The 19,492-nt window shown below is 49.0% G+C and overlaps 1 protein-coding gene across 1 annotated transcript in view; it reads left to right on the forward strand.

The window, feature by feature from the left end:
• Positions 1 to 2,064: 2,064 nt before the first annotated feature.
• NECTIN4 (nectin cell adhesion molecule 4) overlaps positions 2,065 to 19,492 on the forward strand; it is a 36,452-nt gene continuing 19,024 nt past the window's right edge. Inside the window, exon 1 of the mRNA XM_089483530.1 lies at positions 2,065 to 2,145. Coding sequence (XP_089339656.1) covers positions 2,106 to 2,145 — 40 coding nt within the window. The 5' untranslated portion in view covers positions 2,065 to 2,105. The remainder of the gene's footprint in view (positions 2,146 to 19,492) is intronic.

The following is a 19,492-nucleotide window of genomic DNA, read 5'->3' on the forward strand; positions in this document are numbered from 1 at the left end:
AGGTAAACAGTTTAACAGGTGCCATTGACAAGCCCTTTTCCTGCTTTTTGGAATGCTGCTTCTCACACTCCATTAAAAGCCCTCCCCACTATTCCCAGTAAGAGACTGGATTCTGCTTCCAGTAGAGCAAAGTATCCCTTTCAGAAAAACGGCCACCATTTTGTTAGGGCCCAAATAAAGCAGTCAGGTGGACTTTTGCCAGCTGTTCTTGGACTACAACTCCCATCAGCCCCCTAAGTCCCCAGCATGGGAAACTCTTGAGGCGATGAAACCTAGCAGCCATGTCTGTCAGAAGTGAACACATAAGCCAGTGTTGCAATGGTGCAAAACTATATATTTTGTCCTGCCTTAGTAGAACTATAGCCTCCAATAATAATAATAATAATTATTATTATTATTATTATTTATATGCCGCCTCTTCCAACGGATCGAGGCAGCTTACAATAAGAAGGAGTGGAGGGAGTTCAGAGAAGGGCGTCAACCTGGCTGACAAAGAGGGATGGAGGGCAAAAACTATAAGGATATATAAAAAATATATGAGACAACCCCATGAATGTTGTAAGGTGTTTTTTTTAGGCAAGGGAGATTCAGAGGTGGTCTTGTCAGTTCCTTCCTCTGAAACAGAGGCTGGTATTCATTGGTGGGTCTCCCCTCCAAGTACTAACTAGGCTTGGCCCTGCTTAGCTCACAAGATCCCCACTTTGGCTTGCAACTCAGGTGAAATGAGACACATCCAGCCAAATCTTTTGCAAAGGGCCAAATTTCCCTTTATTTTGCCATGTGTCGGACGATGTTGCCAGTGCGGCATAGTAGTCTGAGCGTTGGGCTACAACCTGGGGTCCGAATCAGTCATTGGGTGACCAATGACCAAGTCGCACCCTCTCAGCCTCAGAGGAAGGCAACGCAAGGCCCCTCTGAACAAACCTAGAATCATAGAATCATAGAGTTGGAAGAGACCCCAAGAAGGGCCATCCAGTGCAACCCCATTCTGCCATGCAGGAACTCTCAATCAAAGCATCAGAGGCCATCCAACCTCTGCCTAAAGACCTCCAAGGAAGCAGATTCCATCACAATCCCCAAGGCAATGTCTCCCACTGTTGAACAGCCTTTACTGCCAGGAAGTTCCTCCTAATGTTGAGCTGGAATCTCTTTTCCTGGAGCTTGCATCCATTGCTCCATTGGATCCTAGTCTCTGGAGCAGCAGAAAACAAGCTTGCTCCCTCCTCAATACGACATCCCTTCAAATATTTAAATAGGGCTATCATTTCACCTCTTAACCTTCTCTTCTCCAGGCTAAACATCCCCAGCTCCCTAAGTCATTCCTCACAGGGCTTCATGGTTTCCAGACCCTTCACCATTTTAGTCACCCTCCTTTGGACACATGGCTCCAGTTTCTCAATGTCCTTTTTGAATTGTGGTGCCCAGAACTGGACACAGTATTCCACATTAGGACTGACCAGAGCAGAACAGAGTGGCACTATGACTTCCCTTGATCTAGACACTATACTTCTATACTTCTACCTGGCTAAGAAAACTCTTGGAAAGGACTTGAAGGCACATGGTGACAGAGCAATACTTGTCTCTGGCCTTTGGCCTTTGGCCACTGCCTCCGCTGCTGTGCATTTTATCCCCCTCTCTGGCACCCTGGGTGAACTCCTTTGCCTTTTTATACCCAAAATCCGCCAGCCACCCCCCCTTTGGAGAAACACCTGTTTAAACTTGCCAAACAGGTTAACGTTCTCTCTCTCTCTCTCTCTCTCTTCTCCTCCCTTTGGCAATGTGTGCAGAGAACAGGTTGTTGGAGTTTCAAAACAGAACGCCCGAGACGCGACAACCGAGCCGGGGCTACGAAACCGGCGCATCCCCTTTGGAGAAGAAAGACCCCTCGAGCGTGGCACGGCGGTTGGTCTTGTGCCAAAGGATGGAGACCCCTTTGCGTTGCCCCCTTCGGCTGGCATGACCCCTAGCTTCGCCCTTTCGGACCAGAGGTCGCCTGGACGGCTCCTTTGATCCCCTTTCGTTCCAGAATCTCCTCTCCTGTCTGGCTACAAACTTGACAGTGGCAGCTTCAAAACCCAAGTGATCCTCCATCCCTTCTTCGCACCATGATTCGGAGCGGACTCCTCTTTTTGGTAACCCTCTCCGGTAAGTCTTTTTTGGGGTCTGTTTCTCTCCAGATCGACTTGTCTTTTGGAAATGCCACCGGACACACATGCCCACAATTGCCAGCCTCCAGAAACAGACGGGTGCCGTCTTTGGCGATCCCTTCTTTTCCTCCCAAAGACTGGCTTCTTGAGTAATGACAGCCCTGCCTAATCTCTCCTTCGCCGCTGTGTTTTGGGGGGATTATTTCCAAGGGGGAGAACGGTCTCTTTCCTTGGTTTCTGGCCAGGGCCACCCAGCCATTTTCTGTTGTGTGGCATTTGTCTGCCTTTGACTTCAGTTGCACAAAAGGTCCTGCTACCAAGAATGCTGTGATAACCTTAAAGCTTTGTGCATTTGTTCCAACAAAGCAAAGCTTTGCTGGTTGTGGTTTGCTTAGATTTGTTTGTTTGCAAGGAAATGGGGTGCATAAGGACTGCAATTGGGGGTGAATATAGCAGGATGTATTTATATTGATATAGAATTATGTGTTCTAGCCTCACCTGGAAAAGCAGAGATGGCTCACCTGTCAATGATAAGGAGTTGTGCTTTGGACGTCACACATTTTGTATCCCCCAAATAGCAGCCTGGTCTTTGGAAACTCAACCGGCGAAGTGTATCATTCCTAAAAGGGAAAAGGTTCTTCTGGCCAAACCATGACCTGTCAGGGGGCTGTTTTATTAAAAAGCACAGGAGCAAAGGCAGGGGAAGAAGTTGGCAGCAGAGCAGAGAGATGCAGAATGGGGTGGTGTCAACACACACACATACACATACACATACACACAAAGGCACTTTTGCTGAAGTTGTCACAATTTGTCGCTGCACCAAAAAGCATCCCTTCCCTTCCATTGTGGTTTGAAGCCAATGCTGTTTATTTGCTTTCAAGTGTTTTAAGTAAACCCCCATAAAGCTAAAGGAGGCTTTTGGGAAGATGAAGTTTTGGGTGCGTGAAAAATGACTTTTGGGCTGGGAAAAGGGTTGTCTTTCACAATGCTCCTTCTTCTTCGCCTGCCTCCCACATGGAACAGCTGGGTTCGGTTAAAGGGCTTGTGTCATCCTTTGGTTTTCCTCGCTCTGTTGCTCTGCTCCGTAAAAAGAGTGTCGTCTGTTTTCCTTTCTCCCTTGGCTCTTCCTCGAACCTTAGGAGGGCACAGAGCAGTGGCTGGCAAAGCTCCTTTTGAGGACTGTGACTCCCAGAATCCCTCGACTAGCATGGCTTTAAAGGAGGGTTCACACCTACTCATCCCCATCCCACCTTGATCCTGTTTTGAAGGGGCATCACTAAGGGGGTGCAGAGGGTGCGGGTTGCACAGGGGTGACACCGGGCACAAAATGGGGGGACTCTTTTTGGCATGCCACTTCCCTTTCATGGGGGGGGGGGGAGTCAGAGCAGGTGGGATTTAAATAGATGTTGATGATGATTTCTCCCTGCCCCACAGCCTCCCCATCCCAATGTGTTTCGCTCCTTTCCGCTTTTGTCCGTTCTTCCTGATCCCCTCTTTCCTTCAGGAATTAAAGCACTCTTCTTGTCTGGGAGCATCCCACCTTTGCTATCTGAGCCGGAGGGAACTGCGGTAGCAGGATGATGGGCCCTGCAGTGTGACACTCTCCTCCCCATCTGCATCCCAGGAGCTCCGTGGGGGTGGCACCATGAGTTACCGCATTGGGTGGCACCAACCCTAGTGATGCCAACATTTGTGGCACGCTTGCTGGAAGCTTCATGGAGCATAATGCTACCTTAGGGCCACATGGGGCCACCCAAATGCATCCTCTGGGCCAAATGTGGCCCTCACTGGACACCCTGGACTCCTCCAATCCAGACATTGTCCAGTGGGCGCACCAGAACTTATGCTCTCAGAGTGGGCACTTGCTGTCTTCACTTCTCCATACTTTCCCTCTGACCCATAGCTACCCAAGGGCTGTTGTTGTTGTTGCTGTTGTTGTTGTTGTTGTTGGGTTCCTACAAGTGGTTTCTGACTTACAGCGACTCTAAAGCAAATCTATCATGGGGTTTTCTTGGCAAGATTTCAAAGACATAGCTGTGTCAGTTTGTGAAACCAGTATGTAAAGAGATCTTGTGCACCTTTGAGACTAAGCTGAAAGAAAGAAGTTGGCAGCATGAGATTTCGTAGGCTTAAGTCTCCTTCTTCTTATGGCACTGACCAAAAGCCATTGGGGTCAAATGCTAGTGCCATTTGCAAGTGCCAAATGCATCCAAGGAAGTCGGCCCAAGCCTATGAAAACTCACGCTGCCAACTTCCTTCTTTCGGTCAGTCTCAAAGGTGCGACAAGATCTCTGTACACATTGGCAAGATTTGTTCAGAGGAGGTTTGTACTATTTAAAAGGTGAACTGATGCCCCAAAGGCTTTTAGAAGAGGGAATTTACCCTCTTCTTGGGGAGACATTAAGGGTCAAGGGCAACATAAATGGTCTTGAAACCATCGAACCCTCCAGTTTAGGGAGCTGGGGATGTTCAGCCTGGAGAAGAGAAGGTTAGGAGGTGATATGGCAGCCCTGTTTATGTATTGAGGAGGGAGCAAGCTTGTTTTCTGTTGCTCCAGAGAACAGGACCCAATGGAGCAATGAATGCCAACTGTAGGAAAAGCGATTCCACCTCAGCATTAGGAAGAACGTCCTGTTTGATAGTGGAAGATGCTGCTGCCTTGGAAGATGGCGGAGCCTCCTTCTCTGGAGGCTTTTAAACAGAGAGGCAAGGATTGTGTATTCCTGCATGGCAGGTGGGAGTTGGATTGGATGGTCTTTGGGGGATCCCTTCCAAGTCTAGGGTCCTCTGAAAACTAGCCTTGGGGGCCATAGGTGGCCCACCCTGTTTCAGGGCACAATCCAGGCTCCCTTTCCTGGTTGTCCCTCTCCTTTCTCCTCCTCCCCGCCCCAACTCCAGAGTAACTTGGCCGGTTTTGCCTTGCTATCTGGTGGGAAAGCTCTGCCTCCCTCCCTCCCTCCCTCTTGCAGGAAACGCTGACTCTGGGCTTTTGGGGCCTGGCTTATACAAGGACTCTGGGCCGTGACTCACAGCCACCGACCGGTTTGGGAAATGCTGCAAGGTTGAGCGAGTCCATGTTCACAGAGTTTGTGGACCCAGGAGATTTCAGGACAGTGGGAGCAGAGCCTAGTGGTCACAAGGTGGCCCTTGGGTCCTCCAGGGGCTACTCAGGCTTTGGGTCACTGATGGTCTGTTGGTCTTCAACCACCATTCATGGCAGTATGGGTTTGTGTTGCTTTGATCAGATAGGCCAAGGTGGACTGCCTCTAGAGCTGGAGGTTCCAAACTGGTATAATAATAATAATAATAATAATAATGAATATTATAGCCCATTGGTGAAAGCTAAACTATGACTCACCTTACCTTTCACTTTTGTTGCAGTGACAATAGGGACACTCTCCCACTTTATGACTGAATGGAGATAATAATTAGGAACCTACCTCACAAGGTTGTTGTAAGGACAGCAAGAGAGGATAGCTGAGGCCCTCTAAAGGCTGCTATGCTAGATTCTGTTCAGTTTAGCTCTCATGGAGGCCAGAGCTTGGAGGAGGAGGAGGAGGAGGAAGTGTTGCTTTCTTGGACCAGAAGTTGCAGGATACCCCTTGCTGTGGTTATGTGCCTTCAAATCGTTTCCGACTTATGGTGCCCCTAAGGTGAAACTACCCTGGGGTTGTCTTGGCAAAAGTTGTCCCGAGGAAGTTGGCCATGGCCTTCCCCTGAGGCTGAGAGAGTGTGACTTCTAAGGCTGTTGTTGCGCGCCTTCAAGTCGTTTCTGACTTATGGCGACCCTAAGGTGAAACTTTTCTTCAGAGGGAATTTGCCATGGCCGCCCTCTGAGGCTGAGACAGTGTGACTCGCCCAACTGGGTTTCCATGGCCGAGTCGGGATTCAAACCCTGGTCTCTAGAGTCATGGTGCAATGCAATGGGTGCAAACAGGAGCCTTTGGAACTGACGGCCACTGGTTTAATCTCACCTTTGCCCAAAATGCTTGCTAGGGTTGTGGTGGGGAGATAATACATAAATACATATATATATATTATGCATGCGACGGATGCGGACGGACGTGTCGTGCCGGTCGGTTGCGGGTTCGGCCTCTGAGCCCAACCCAGCCCTCTGCCTCCGCTGTTCTTCCTTTAGGACTCTCCACAAGGAAGGGGAGCAGAGGCGTCTCTCTGCATCTCCTTTGTTTTCTCCTCCGTCTCCACCCTTCTTCCTTCTCTCTCTTTTTTGTCTTCCTCTCCTTTCTGGGCCTATTGTATGTGTCTAGGCACATCCTGTCCCTAACCACACGCAATCCCTGCAAACAGGAGAAGCCGGAATAGAGGCCTGCCGCCTCCTCCTTCTTTGCCAGGGCAGCAGCAAAGAAAGTTGATTCATTGGCCATGGTTTTACAGATCCCAGGATTCCATGGGAGTTAAAGTGGGGACAAACTGGATTATTTCTACAGTGTAGATGCGCCCACCTGGGTTGGTAGGGCTGCTTGCTTCTAAGGCGAGTTTTAGGGGTGTGAATTTGCAGTTGCAGCAATTGCATTCAGTAAAGTTGTTGGGGGTTTTTGCAACCCCAGTAGCCATGCTGTTTGTGGGATGCTGGGAGCTATAGTCCAAAAAAACAACAACCCCTCTTTGTGATAGACAGAAGTGGTGAGAGTCAAGCCCTGTTCTAGGTGCTATTGGACTGCAGCTCCTAGCATGTCTTAGGCTAGCTAGGGATGCTGGGTGTTGCAACATCCAGTTTGGACTTTCGCGTTCCCCGGCCCTGTGAATCAGCTTGGGTGGCCTTGGCTCCGTTGCGCAGCCTGACCAACCTCACAAGGATCATCTGGGAGAACATCCCACAAACCCGCCCTAAGCCCTCAGGTCAAGGCGGGAAAGGGATGTGCCCCAGGATCCATAGGGCCTTCATTGCAGGAGTCCTAATTCCATCCCTGCACCACTCTGGGCTTTGCAACAAAGGTATGCTTGGGCATCCCTAGTTGCCATGAGGGTTGGAGGGATTCTGGGATCTGTCATCCTTGGCCAAGAACCACTTATGCAACGGACCAAAGCAAGAGCAGCTGGGTGTTTAGCCACGCAGGCATTTCCTTCTGAGATTGTCCAACTTTCCATGCCACTGGCCTTCTCTTGGATGGATCTCTGCCCCTGAAAGTCACTGCTTTGCAAAGGGCAAGGCTCCCTCTGACCTTCTCTGTCTTCTCCAAGAAGTCCTTTGCTGGGACATGCCACTCATGTGCTCCCAAGGGAAGCGTCTCTCCCAAGTGTGCACTGCAGGAATGTTCCCATGAGGCAACCGACCTCAGCCTTGCGTGCTCAGGACTAGGGATGCGCCCAAAAGGCATCTGCAGGCTTTGGGCGATGCTTATCTCCTCCGCTTAGCCTGGGCCCGGCCTCGGAGACTTCCGGCTGGCTTCAGCTTCGTTTTTAGCCTTGGCTGGCTTATTTTTTCCACCCATGTTTTTATTTTTAAAAACCAATAAAACAAAATGATAGCTTTACCAACCATTATCAGCTTAATATTTATTCGGTTGACCTATTATTATTATTATTATTATTATTATTATTATTATTGGATGGAGTTAACAGCTGGTTGACACTTTATGGACTCCAGAACCCTTCAGGGAACCAAAGGCGTCATCTAAGAACTATCTATCTATCTGTCTATCTCTTGCTAAAAATTATATCCTGACAAAGGGTCCTGTCTGTCTGTCTGTCTGTCTGTCTGTCTGTCTGTCTATCTATCTATCTATCTATCTATCTATCTATCTATCTATCTATCTATCATCTCTTAAACAATTATATCCCAAGAAAGGGTCCTATCTATATATTTATCTATCTTATCTATCTGTCTGTGCATCTATCTATTGCTAAAAAAATTATATCCTGACAAAGGGTCCTATCTATTTATTCTATCTATCTATCTATCTACATTATCCATCCATCCATCCATCCATCCATCCATCCATCCATCCATCCATCCATCTCTTGCTAAAAAATTATATCCTGACAAAGCGTTCCATCCCTATATTTATCTGTCCTATAAATCCATCTAATCTGTCTGTCTAATGATATCTCTTGCTGGCCCAGTGGGTTGGGGAAAGTTTGGACTCAAACCCAGAGTGGGTTGTCCGCCTTTCCAGCCTGGGAACCACTCGCTGCCCCTCTATGGCCAGCCACATGGCCAGGCTGGGGACTGCAAGTGTCTGGAATGTTCTCAAGTGCCATCTCCCAGAATCCCCCGCCTTGCCAAGCGCTGCAGTCCCCCAAAGGGCTTTTTCTTTTGTCAAGTGCTGGGACGGATCCAGGCCCTGACTCAGCATGAAGCTCTGCAGACACCGTGGCCTCTTCCTTCTCCCATATCTCTCTCTCTCTCTTCTGTGTATCTCTTTCTTTTCTTTTTTCCTGGCTGCTGCCTTAATAGCGCCTGCTGCGTTTGGTGGTTGGGCTGATTCCCTTTCTTGCCTCCACCCCTCTCCCTGTGGGCTCACCTCTTATAAAACATGCCAAGATAGCAGGGCAAGTGGTTCATCTTTTGCTGACAAGAGGAGAAGGCTTTGGCGGGGAGCTGGGAGAACCTGTTTGCCACCTTCTTCTTCTTCTTCTTCCCCCCAATGCCTCCTTCCTAATTCCTTTCAGTTTTGTTTCTGGAGGTTAACACAGGTTCCCTGCCTGGGCCACTGCCATGCCAAAATCCCACTTCTGGGCCCAGCTGGGCTTTTATTCCCCCAAACATGGGCTTCCTTGCAGTGGGTTTCTCCAGGGCTTCTCAAATTTTCGCATCTCAAGTCCCACCAATTGCTCTCTCAAAGAACCCAAATAGGTGCCACCTATATATCTCCATATAGATTGCCATGTCCTAGACCTGTCCAAGAACTTAGTGCGTCCCACCGTGAGTGTTTCTACATGTTGGGTTGCCATATCCCCGTTCTATCAAAGAATCTTGTGTGTCTCACCATGAGTGTTAGGTTGCCATGTTCTTGTTCTGTCCAAGAACCTGATGGATCCCACCATGAGTGTATCTACATGTTGGCTCGCCATGATCCAAAGAACCTGATGGGTCTTATCGTGTGTCATGGGCCAGGAGCTGCAGGACTGGGACCTGGAGGAAGAGTCCGATGAGGAGGATGAGAAGGGACCCAAGCAGGTCTTCCAGACAGGTAACAGCCTGCAGCTCTCCCTGTTGCAGAGCAGCCAGCTGCTCCTGTGGAACTGCAACCTCAGCCAGCAGAAGAAGGGCAAGACTCACCTGCAGCTGAGGAGACACAGAGGACACAGCTGGGCTCTTAAGGCCTCAGACAAAAGGATCCCACAAAAGAGAGAACTAAGGCCCTCAGCCAGGCTGCAGGCCAAGCAGCAAGCAAGCTCTGAGGTGGAGGACCAGCTGGGGTCAGGCTAGTTAAGAGCTGAGGTTGCCTAAGGCACTTGCTGGGAACAACTTGTTTGTTTTCTGGCCAGCATTCCTGTTTCCAGACTCCTGCATTTCCTTTTTCCTGGCTTCTTTGAGCCTTGGGCCGTTTCCCTCGACTGGGACTGCTTGACCAATGCCTTCCTCTTAACGGACTCCCACAGGCAAGGATGCTTTCTAGCTGCTTGTAATTCACTGCCTCTGCCTGCATTCTCAGTTGAGGGCTTCCTCCCAGCCAGCCTAAGGAGCTGTTTGGTACATGCTGGATTGCCATGATCCTATTCTGTCCAAGTACCTGGTTGACCTCACCATGAGTGTTTCCACACATTGGGTTGCCATGGTCTCATTTCATCAAAGAACCTTGTGGGTCCCACCATGAGTGTTGGGTTGTCATGTTCTTGTTCTGTCCAAGAACCTAGTGGACCCCACTATGAGTGTTTCCCTGGGTTGGGTTGCCATGATCCTGTTGGGTCCTGCCATGAATGTTTGTACATATTAGGTTGCCAAGAGGATTGCAATGTTCCTGTTCTGTTAAAGAACTGGTGTCCAGAACATCCTCCTAGACCAGTGGTTCCCAACCTTTCTAATGTCGTGACCCTTTAATATAGTTCCTCTTGTTGTGGCGACCCCCAACCATACAATTATTTTCATTGCTACGTGCAAATATGTGTTTTCCGATGGTCTTAGGCGACCCCTGTGAAAGGGTCGTTCGACCCCCAAAGGGGTCCCAATCCACAGGCTGGGAACCACTGTCCTAGACTGACATCTCCCTCTTTTATTGCCTCTCTTTTATTGCCTGTCTTTGCCAGGGAATCAAGTTGTGTCATGAAGTGTCCCAAAGTGTGGCCATCTCAGTTCACTCATTGTGGCCTTGAGGGAGAATTCAGACCATATTTGCTCCTGAACCTATTTATTTGCCTTGGCTCTTATTAGGTCATTGCTGTTGTTGTCGGCTTGTTGTTAGGTTATATTATGCTCCTCATGGAGGAAGGCACAAGGTTTGCTTGGGCGCATTGGTTTAAACAGTGTGATTCATCAGCCGCTCCAGACATTGGCATCCAATTGTCTATGCGACTCCGCCGTGGATTGAAAAGCAAGAGAGGGTGTTTTCCTCCTCATATTTGAAACACAAAATCGTCCCAGGCTTTGTCAGCAAGACTTACCAATATCTCTCAGCGGCTGCTATGTGTGTGAAAGGGGACTTAGGTGTGTTCCTGGGTTTGCATTAATACCAGGAGTGAGGAATCGGGTAATCCATGATGGAACACATATGGCCCACAACTGGGGATTTGGGGGCCCACAGAGTCCTCTGATCATTGTTTAGCTTGGAGAAGAGAAGACCAAGGGGTGACATGGTACAGGGTTACCATGGCCTTCCCCTGAGGCTGAGAGAGTGTGACTGACCTCCTATCCCTGAGCAGGGGAGGACTTGGCATTGAACGCACCCGGGTGAGCGTTTCCTGGCTGCCTGCTTCTATATTTCTTAGTGGAGGATGGTGAGGTCAGTTGGCATTTTTTTGGCACTGTACCTCACCTGCTTTTCATGTGACTCTGCTGCCACCCCTATATAATAAACGTAGGGCAGCATAACTCAAAGTTTTCTGCGCCTCTGTGTCTCTGCCATGCATGCATTGTTGTGTTTTAAAATAGGAATGCAAATAGCAACCTCTGGGGTGTAGCTGATAATTCTTATGAGGCGCAGCAGACATGGATCGGAGGGAGTTAAAGCCTTCCTCCCCAACGGTAGTCTGGAGGGGAACCCCTGATGTGCATCATGGGTGCGAGGGGAGGTTCCCCTCTTGTTGTTGTTGTTGTTGTTGTGTGCCTTTCAAGTCATTTCCAACTAATGGTGACCCCATTGTGAGGTTTTCTTGGCCATGGTGGGGTTTGCCATGGCCTCCCCCGGAGGCTGAGAGAGTGCAACTTGCAAAGGTCACCCAGTTGCCGTAATATTTGCCATCCAACTGCACCGAGACCCCATCCATGTTTGCGGCTAGGAAGACAAAGATGAGGCCAGGTTGTGACACACTTTGCAAATGAGAAGGAAGCATCTGTGATGGAGAGATGTGACAACAAGGCATTGAGAGAAGGGATGTCCCATTGGCGGAGTTAATTCCCCTTAAGCCGGGGCTTTGACGCTGGCTGAGTAAAGGGGGGACTTCTCCCCGGAGTCTATTGTTCCAACCATGAATGTTTAAAAAGTGACATTTGTGGGTTTGTTGTTGTGTGCATTGGAAAGGGATGGGCCATGCACTGCAGAATCAGTTCAATGCATCCTCCAACATTTCATGTGTGAAAACAGGAGCAAGTTTAAAACATCCCCAAACCATCTGAGCCCCGCTTCTTTACTCCATCACTCTCGGTTGGCCCTATTTGGCTTGCTCACAGCAGTGCTCTGTTGTATGGATTTCGAAAGCAAAGGTGCTTATGGTGTGCTTTCAAGTTGTTTCCAACTTATGTAACCCAAAGGTAAAGCTATCAGGGAGTTTTCTTGGCAAGGTCCTTCAGAGGGGTTTGCCATTGCAATCCCTTGAGGCTGAGAGAGTGTGATTTATTGCCCACGGTCACCCCAGTGGCTTTACATGGCCGAGACGGGATTTGAACCCTGGTCTCATCGCCCAACATTCAAACCTTAACACCACGCTGGCTCCTTTTCATGGCCTATGGTATCTTTAAGCTTTCCAGCCAGTATAAAAAACCGACTGTACAGTTTTTGCATATACAGTTCTGATACAAAGGTCTTTCCTGGGCACCAGGTCACCCCATGCCCCTGAGGAAGGCTGCATCTACACTGCAGAATTAATGCAGTTTGACACTCCTTTAGCTGCCATGGTGCAATGGTATGGAATCCTGGGATTTGTAGTTTGGGGGAGGTATTTAGCCTTTTGCATCAGAGAGCTCTGGTGCCGCACAAACAGCAAACCCCAGAATCCCAAAACCTGGAGGCATGGCAGTTAAAGTGGTGTCGAACTGCATTAATTCTGCAGTGTAGAGGCAACCCAAGTCTCCAAAGGCTTAGGCTACCAAATCCTTTGCTCCCTTATTTAGTCTGAAAGGTGCTACGGCTCAATGGTTCCCAAGCTTTGGTCCTCCAGGGGGTTTGGACTTCCAGAAGCCCTAGTGTGTTTGGCCAAAAGTCAGGAATCCTGGGAGTTGAAGTCCAAAAGAGCTGGAAGACCACAGTTTGGGAACCACTGAGATCCCTTTGCAAAAGGCCTTTTGATGCTGCTAGTTGAGCAAAGAAACAATCTCTTCCAATGAATGCAATGCATCAATTTCTCCTCTTCCAGGACTATGCAGCCAAGTCTTTCTTGAGTCTTCCGCTTATTCTCTGGTGTGTTTTCCAGGATTTTGGAGCCGGGGGGCATGACAGAGTGAGGAGGGGGCTTGGCTGAGACAGTGCAGCTATTCACCTCCCACCCATTTTGCCCGCTGCCACCCACAACGCCAACGCCTCCCTTGTGCCCTTTCAGATGAGTCAACGCAAGGGGGGATTTAGCCGACTTAAGCCTCATAATTAATGTAAACTTTGCCTCCAATGGTTGGCAGCCACCATTCCCCCTCTTCCTCCCCCCAAAACCCACCTCCACGATCTTCCCTCTATTGTTCTCCAGGACTTCCATGATCCTTTCCCCACCATCCAGTCTTGTTGCAGCAAAACTGGAGCTGGAGTTCTGTCAGAAAGGGAGACATGCGCGAGTCACAGACACATAGAGAGGTGGACCTCCAAGGGATATCTATTGCAAGCTAACATCAGTGCAGGGGTCCATCATGAAACAACCTCAGAAGTGGCCATCTCACCATTCTTAGTCCACCTTCAATGAACAAGAGTCCACCGTCTTCCAAGGGAGTCCATTCCCACTTGGTCCCTCAGGAAGTTCCACCTAAAGTTCAGCCAGAATTTCAGTTCTTGCATTTGGTTCAGGAAAGGGCATCTCTGCTCAGCCATGAAACCAATTGGGTGGCCTTGGGTGAGCCACACTCTCTCAGCCTCAGAGGAAGGCGATGGCAAACCCCTCTGAAGAAACTTGCCAAGAAACCCTGGTGATAAGGGGGCTGTTGCTCAGAAAGGACTTGAAGGCATGCCACAATTTGTTCAGGTGGTCTCCTGCGTTGCATCAGAAAACAACCTGACTCCACCTTCCAATAGATTCCAGAATATACTGAATATACTGGTCCATGAAGTCCAGATGTGTTTGCAACAATGATTTCATTATTTTTCAGTGAGGGAGATGATGATGGAGAGGGTGGAGCTGAGAAACAGGTTAGGAGAAAGCAGCGGATGGTCTTGGCTCAGAGGGGAAGGAAAAGGAGGGTGAACTCTCCTTTCCCTTCCCAACTGGGGACCAGACCAACATCTTCATTGTTGGATTTGCTGCCTATCTCTGTCCTCTCCAAACCAGTGATGAGCAACAGCAGCATCACCCAAAAAGTTGGTCAGGCAGCAAGAGGAAACGGAACTGCCCAGAGGTTACACAACATCCGCTGGATGTAGGATCCCAGTTTGCAACCCCTGGCCAGCCGAGCCAATGAATGCTGGGAGGTCCAGTCCAACAACACCTGGAGGGCCTATTGCCTCTGAATCCCCATCATCATCATGCAAAGAATTAATATCGGGCCCTGCTTAGGTTTGCCCTGCCCTTTGGCTCCTGTGGGGGATGATTCACGCCTTTCTAGGAATATTTGCTCCGCTCTGCTGCCTGCAATGTGTGCTACCACTCCTGCTGCAAGGAGCACTGATTGACTGATTGATTTCAGAAAAGAAGCAGACAACCTGCCCAATATTTCCTAAATTTGTAGATCCAAAATAAGGCAGCTGCAACAGTATTTTGTAGAACACACACACACAAAACACAACATCTATAGCCTTGGTGCAAACTGGGTTCCATAGAAGGTTAAAAAAAACAACCCCAAGGTTTTCCCTGCAAAATATTGGCAGGCGTTCAGCTCGGGTCTTGCGTCTTGGTACTTACGCACATGTGCGCAAACTGGAACTGAGTACTTGCACCATGTCCCTATCCACCTCAAGGCGATCATGATGTCACAATGTACAGACAGTGTTGTGCAATGGGAGCTGGTGAGGTGACATCTTTAAATCCCAGAAGGGATGTCATGGAAGGGAATATCATAGAATCATAGAATCGTAGAGTTGGAAGAGACCCCAAGGGCCATCCAGTCCAACCCCTTTATTCTGCCATTCAGGAAATCCAAATCAAAGCATCCCTGACAGATGTCCATCCAGCCTCTGTTTAAAGACCTCCAAGGAAGGAGACTCTATCACCCTCCGAGGAAGAAGTGCATTCCACTGTCAAACAGCCCTTACTCTCAGGAAGTTCCTCCTAATGTTCTTGTTCAGGTGGAATCTCTTTTCCTGTAGCTTGCATCCATTGCTCCATTGGGTCCTGTTCTCTGGAGCAGAAGAAAACAAGCTTGTTCCCTCCTCAATATGACATCCCTTCAAATATTTAAACAGGGCTATCATATCACCTCTTAACCTTCTTTTCTCCAGGCTAAACATCCCCAGCTCCCTAAGTCTTTCCTCATAGGGATTCATGGTTTCCAGACCCTTCACCATTTTTGTCGCCCTCCTTTGGACACACTCCAGTTTCTCAATGTCCTTTTTGAATTGTGGCGCCCAGAACTGGACACAATATTCTAGGTGGGGCCTGACCAAAGCAGAATACAGTGGCACTATTACTTCTCTTGATCTAGACACTATACTTTTATTGATGGAGCCAGCTTGTTTCCCATTGCTCTGGAGACTAGGACATAAACCAATGGATTCAAATGGCAGGAAAAGGGATGCCACCGAAACATCAGGAGGAAATTCTTGACTTTGAAGAGCTGTTGGGCAATGGACAATGGCCAGGAACAGAGTTCTGGACTTTCCCAAGCTGCAGCATTAAGGCACTGGGAGATGCATGGCACATTCCTAGGAGATTGAATGGGACCAAATGTCATATACAAGTACTTTGCAAATCAAGAGAGAAATCTCAAGGGACCATTTCCAAATGAGAGTATTTTTGCTAAGGAAACAAGATAAGAAGTTTAATCTTCTAGCCAGAGGGTAGATATATTGTTTGCCAGAAGGTGGATGCAGAACAGAATGGAGGGTGAGTCCTGACACCACCACAACAAAGGAAGCTGACTATATATATGTAAGCCCCTGCAAATTCCTTGCAAGTTGCAGCAACAAATTAGTTCATCTTGGCCAACTGTAGGAAGCTGCTGCTCTCCTAGCTGAGTTGGAACTGAGTCCCCCAAAATGAGAGACTTTGCACCTTCACCTCCCAGCTAAACACCAAAAACTGGGCACTCGGGGCAGGCCTGGAGGCCTAGCGACCTGCGACATCTGCCTCCCTTTGTTTCCCAAGCCTGGCATTTAGGGTTTCCATTGGTACCCAATGTTGCTGTAACTGGGAACATGAGTCAGAGATACCCCCCACCCACCGCTTGTCATGTCGAGGCAACCCTGCCTGCCTCTTGTGGTTGCTGGATCCCAAATGCAACATCTGGGATCAGCTAAACCCTTAAAACAGCCAGCCTAATCCCAATGGGGCTGGGAAGGCTCAGGTAAGGCCCAGGATTTGGGTCTTGCAGGTAGCGGCAGGTGCTGTTCAAAAGCGGTCTTCTCCTTCCCGCCAGCTCCCTCTCCCCTCCGCCTGGTGGGGTCTTCCCAGCTTTGGCGGGTGCAAATTGGGGTGGGGGGCTTAAGGGGACATCCCAAGAAGGAAAGCAGAGGACAAGGTCCCTTTGAAAGCCTATCAAGGGTCACTCCATCCTTGCATGATGCAGGCGTTATGTCCCCAGCTTGGATTTCTATAGCTTTCTAGAGTTGGAAGAGACCGCAAGGGCCCCGATCCAGTCCAACCCCCTTCTTCTGCCATGCAGGAACTCTCAATCAAAGCATCCCCATTGACCGATGGCCATCCAGCCTCTGCTTAAAGACTTCCAAGGACGGAGACTCCATCAAAATCTCAGAGGGAGCGTTTTCCACAGTCAAACAGCCCTGACTGTCAGGATGTTCCTCCTAATGTTGAGGTGGAATCTCTTTTCCTGGAGCTTGCATCCATTGCTCCAGCCCCTGTTCTCTGCAGCAACAAGATGCTTCCTTAAGGAGCAAAAATCCAATTCACCCGTCTTTGCAAAAGCAAACCAAAACCATCCCTGAAATTGATGCAAGGACAGTGTGGATCAGTGGCCACATGGCCAGGTCTTGTGGCAAGAAGTTCCCAAGCGAAGGACGCCTTGCATGGTTATGTTAGGCTAGGATCCACACAGGCTTTGCACAAGTTTTCTGCAGGAGGCCATGGTTTTCACGGGGCTCCATCATTGGAGACGGTGCCGTGGCCCGACCCAGTTGGGCCGGTTGGACTCTCTCTGCAACTGCGCCAGCCTCTTCCTGCTCCATTTTGCATTCTCAAGGCCTTCGCCTTTTCCCTCCAGGGCCCACCCAGCCGGACCGACCGGTGCCTCTGGTTTCTTGTGCAATTTGTTATGAATCTGTCAGAAAACTCCCAAAACTGCCGAGTGGCTGATACTTGGGGTGTGTTCGAGACGGAGACAACCGGTGCGCTTGCATGTCTGCGCCTCTTAATGCTCGAGAATGAGGGAGAGAGACCCATGTTTAGAAAGAGAAGAAAGGAAAAGGGAACAGCTAGTGTGCAGGGAGACACAAAATATTGTTGTTGTTATTATGATGCTGGAATCCTCAGTCATGGTCTATGCTGTGTGACTTTGTGTAAATGGTTGGCCCTCTCTATCCACAGATGCAGCCAGCCATGGCTTAAAAATATATCTAAATGCCACTTGAAGTGCCATGGCTCCATCCTCCAGAAATCCTGGGATTGGTAGTTTTGCAAAAGACTATAAACCAAACTATAAATCCCAGGGTTCCATACCTTGGAGCTACAGCATTTAAAGCAGTGTCAGTTTTCATTACAATTAGCTCTCCTTAGCCACAGATTCATGATCCATGGATAAAGAATCTATGGATGTGGATGGTTGAAGCATAGCATCATAGAGTCCCAGATTCAGATTCAACCATCCACAGATATACACACACACACACACACACACACACACACACACACACTCCTTGATTGTGTCATTTTATATAAGTGCCATTTCACCGTGTCGCTGTATTCCTTGCCACTTGAGCATCCATAGATTTGGGTATCCATGGAGGGTCCTGGATCCAAACCCCAATGAATACCAAGGATTCAGTGTCATCATCATCATCATCATCATCATCATCATCATCATCATCATCCCCCATTGTATTTCATGGGACTTGAACATACATGGGTTTTGATATCCATGGAGGGTCCTGGATTCCAACCCCAATGGATACCATGGTCCAGTGTAGTAGTAGTAGTAGTAGTAGTAGTAGTAATGGATTGTATTTCATGGGACTTGAACATTCATGGATTCTGGTATCCATTGAGGGGGTCCTAGGATGGGTTTGCCTTAAGGTCCCCGTAAGTCAGAAATGACTTGAAGGCATACAACAACTGCAGCAAACAGAGAGCTTTGTCCTATGGACTCCTGAGATTCGTAGTTGCACAAGGTCTTTAGCCTTCTCTGCTCAAGACTCGCCAAACTACAACTCCTAGGATTTCTGTAGGATGGAACCATGGCAGTTAAAGTGGCTATTTTTCTTATAGCATAGATGCACCCTATGGGCCTGGGACAATCCTGAAATGCCAGCCTGGCTCCAGTTGGTTGCGTGCCTCCAGGTGTTTCTTGCGTTTGATTCTTATAGGAACCAGGCCTTGAAGCAGAAGCATCCATGGACCGGCTGGGCTAACTTTTGAACCCGGGCGGCGTGAGAGAGGAGAGTGCTTGGCTCCAGCCCAAAAGTGGGCTCAAGCCCTTTCCGAGCCACGGTGCACCGAGCGAGGTTACTGGCTCAACGGGTGGATTAGGCTTTTGTTGGGCAGCAGTGCAAGAGAGCGTGCGCCAAGGTGCCAGCCTAAGTCCTCTCACTGAGATCATGGGCTCTTTAGGCAAGGAACCCTCCAAGTGTTGCAGCCTCATCCTAACCCAGGGTTTCTCCCTTGGTTGCCAATGCAATCTTTTGCACGCTTCATCAGAAACCGGGGCTGTTGAATTTGGTGAAATGTAGTGCAGACCCTCCATATCCTCCGCCTTTCGTTCCAGGCACCTCTCCTGGTTTGTCTGTTCTTTCTTCTCCTTCTCTTTATCCATATCCCACCCTTCTCCCAACCTGGACTCAGGGCAGCTTACATTACTAAATAGAACAGTACAATTAAAAGCATACCCAAATAGTACATGAATCCCTTTTGCTTTCGTTGTTGTTGTGTGCCATCCTGTTGTTTCCAATTTATAGCGGCCCTGCCATGGGTTTTTCTTGGCACGTTCCTCCAGGAGGGGCTTGCCATTGCCAACCTGAGGCTGAGAGAGTGTGACTTGTGCAAAGCCACCCAGTGGGCTTCTGTGGCCAAACCAGGATTCAAAGCGTGGTCTCCGGGATCCTGGCCCGACACTCAAACCACGATGTCTCTCTACTTTTTGCTATCTTGACCAATTCCTGGGCTGAAGAAAGGAACAAGTTTGGAATTGCTTTAAGTATAGAATCCTGGGATCTGTAGTTCAGCAAACTCTTTTGCCTTCTCTGCCAGAGCACTGGTGCTTTGCAAAACTACCAATCCCAGGATTCTGCAAGATGGAGCCATGGCAGTTCAAGCCGTGTCTAACTGCTTTATGTCTACTGTGTAGATGCACCCCCCGATGCCATTTTGAGAGGGACTCAACCGGGGCAGTTTCTTTGCTAGAGACCTCAGCCAGGTTTGCCAAAGTCCCAAGGAAAGGTGAGACCTTTGCATGCCAAGGGTTGCCAGCTTCTAACTTGCTGGGCTGTGGATGGAAAACCCAGATAGCTCTCGGAGGAGGGCCAATGGGGAACGAATAAATCTGCCTC

Source organism: Sceloporus occidentalis, unplaced genomic scaffold (genome assembly GCF_023333645.1).
Source record: "Sceloporus occidentalis isolate IW3139 unplaced genomic scaffold, rSceOcc1.0.p SCAF_20, whole genome shotgun sequence".
In the NCBI taxonomy this organism is placed as follows: Eukaryota; Metazoa; Chordata; class Lepidosauria; order Squamata; family Phrynosomatidae; genus Sceloporus; species Sceloporus occidentalis.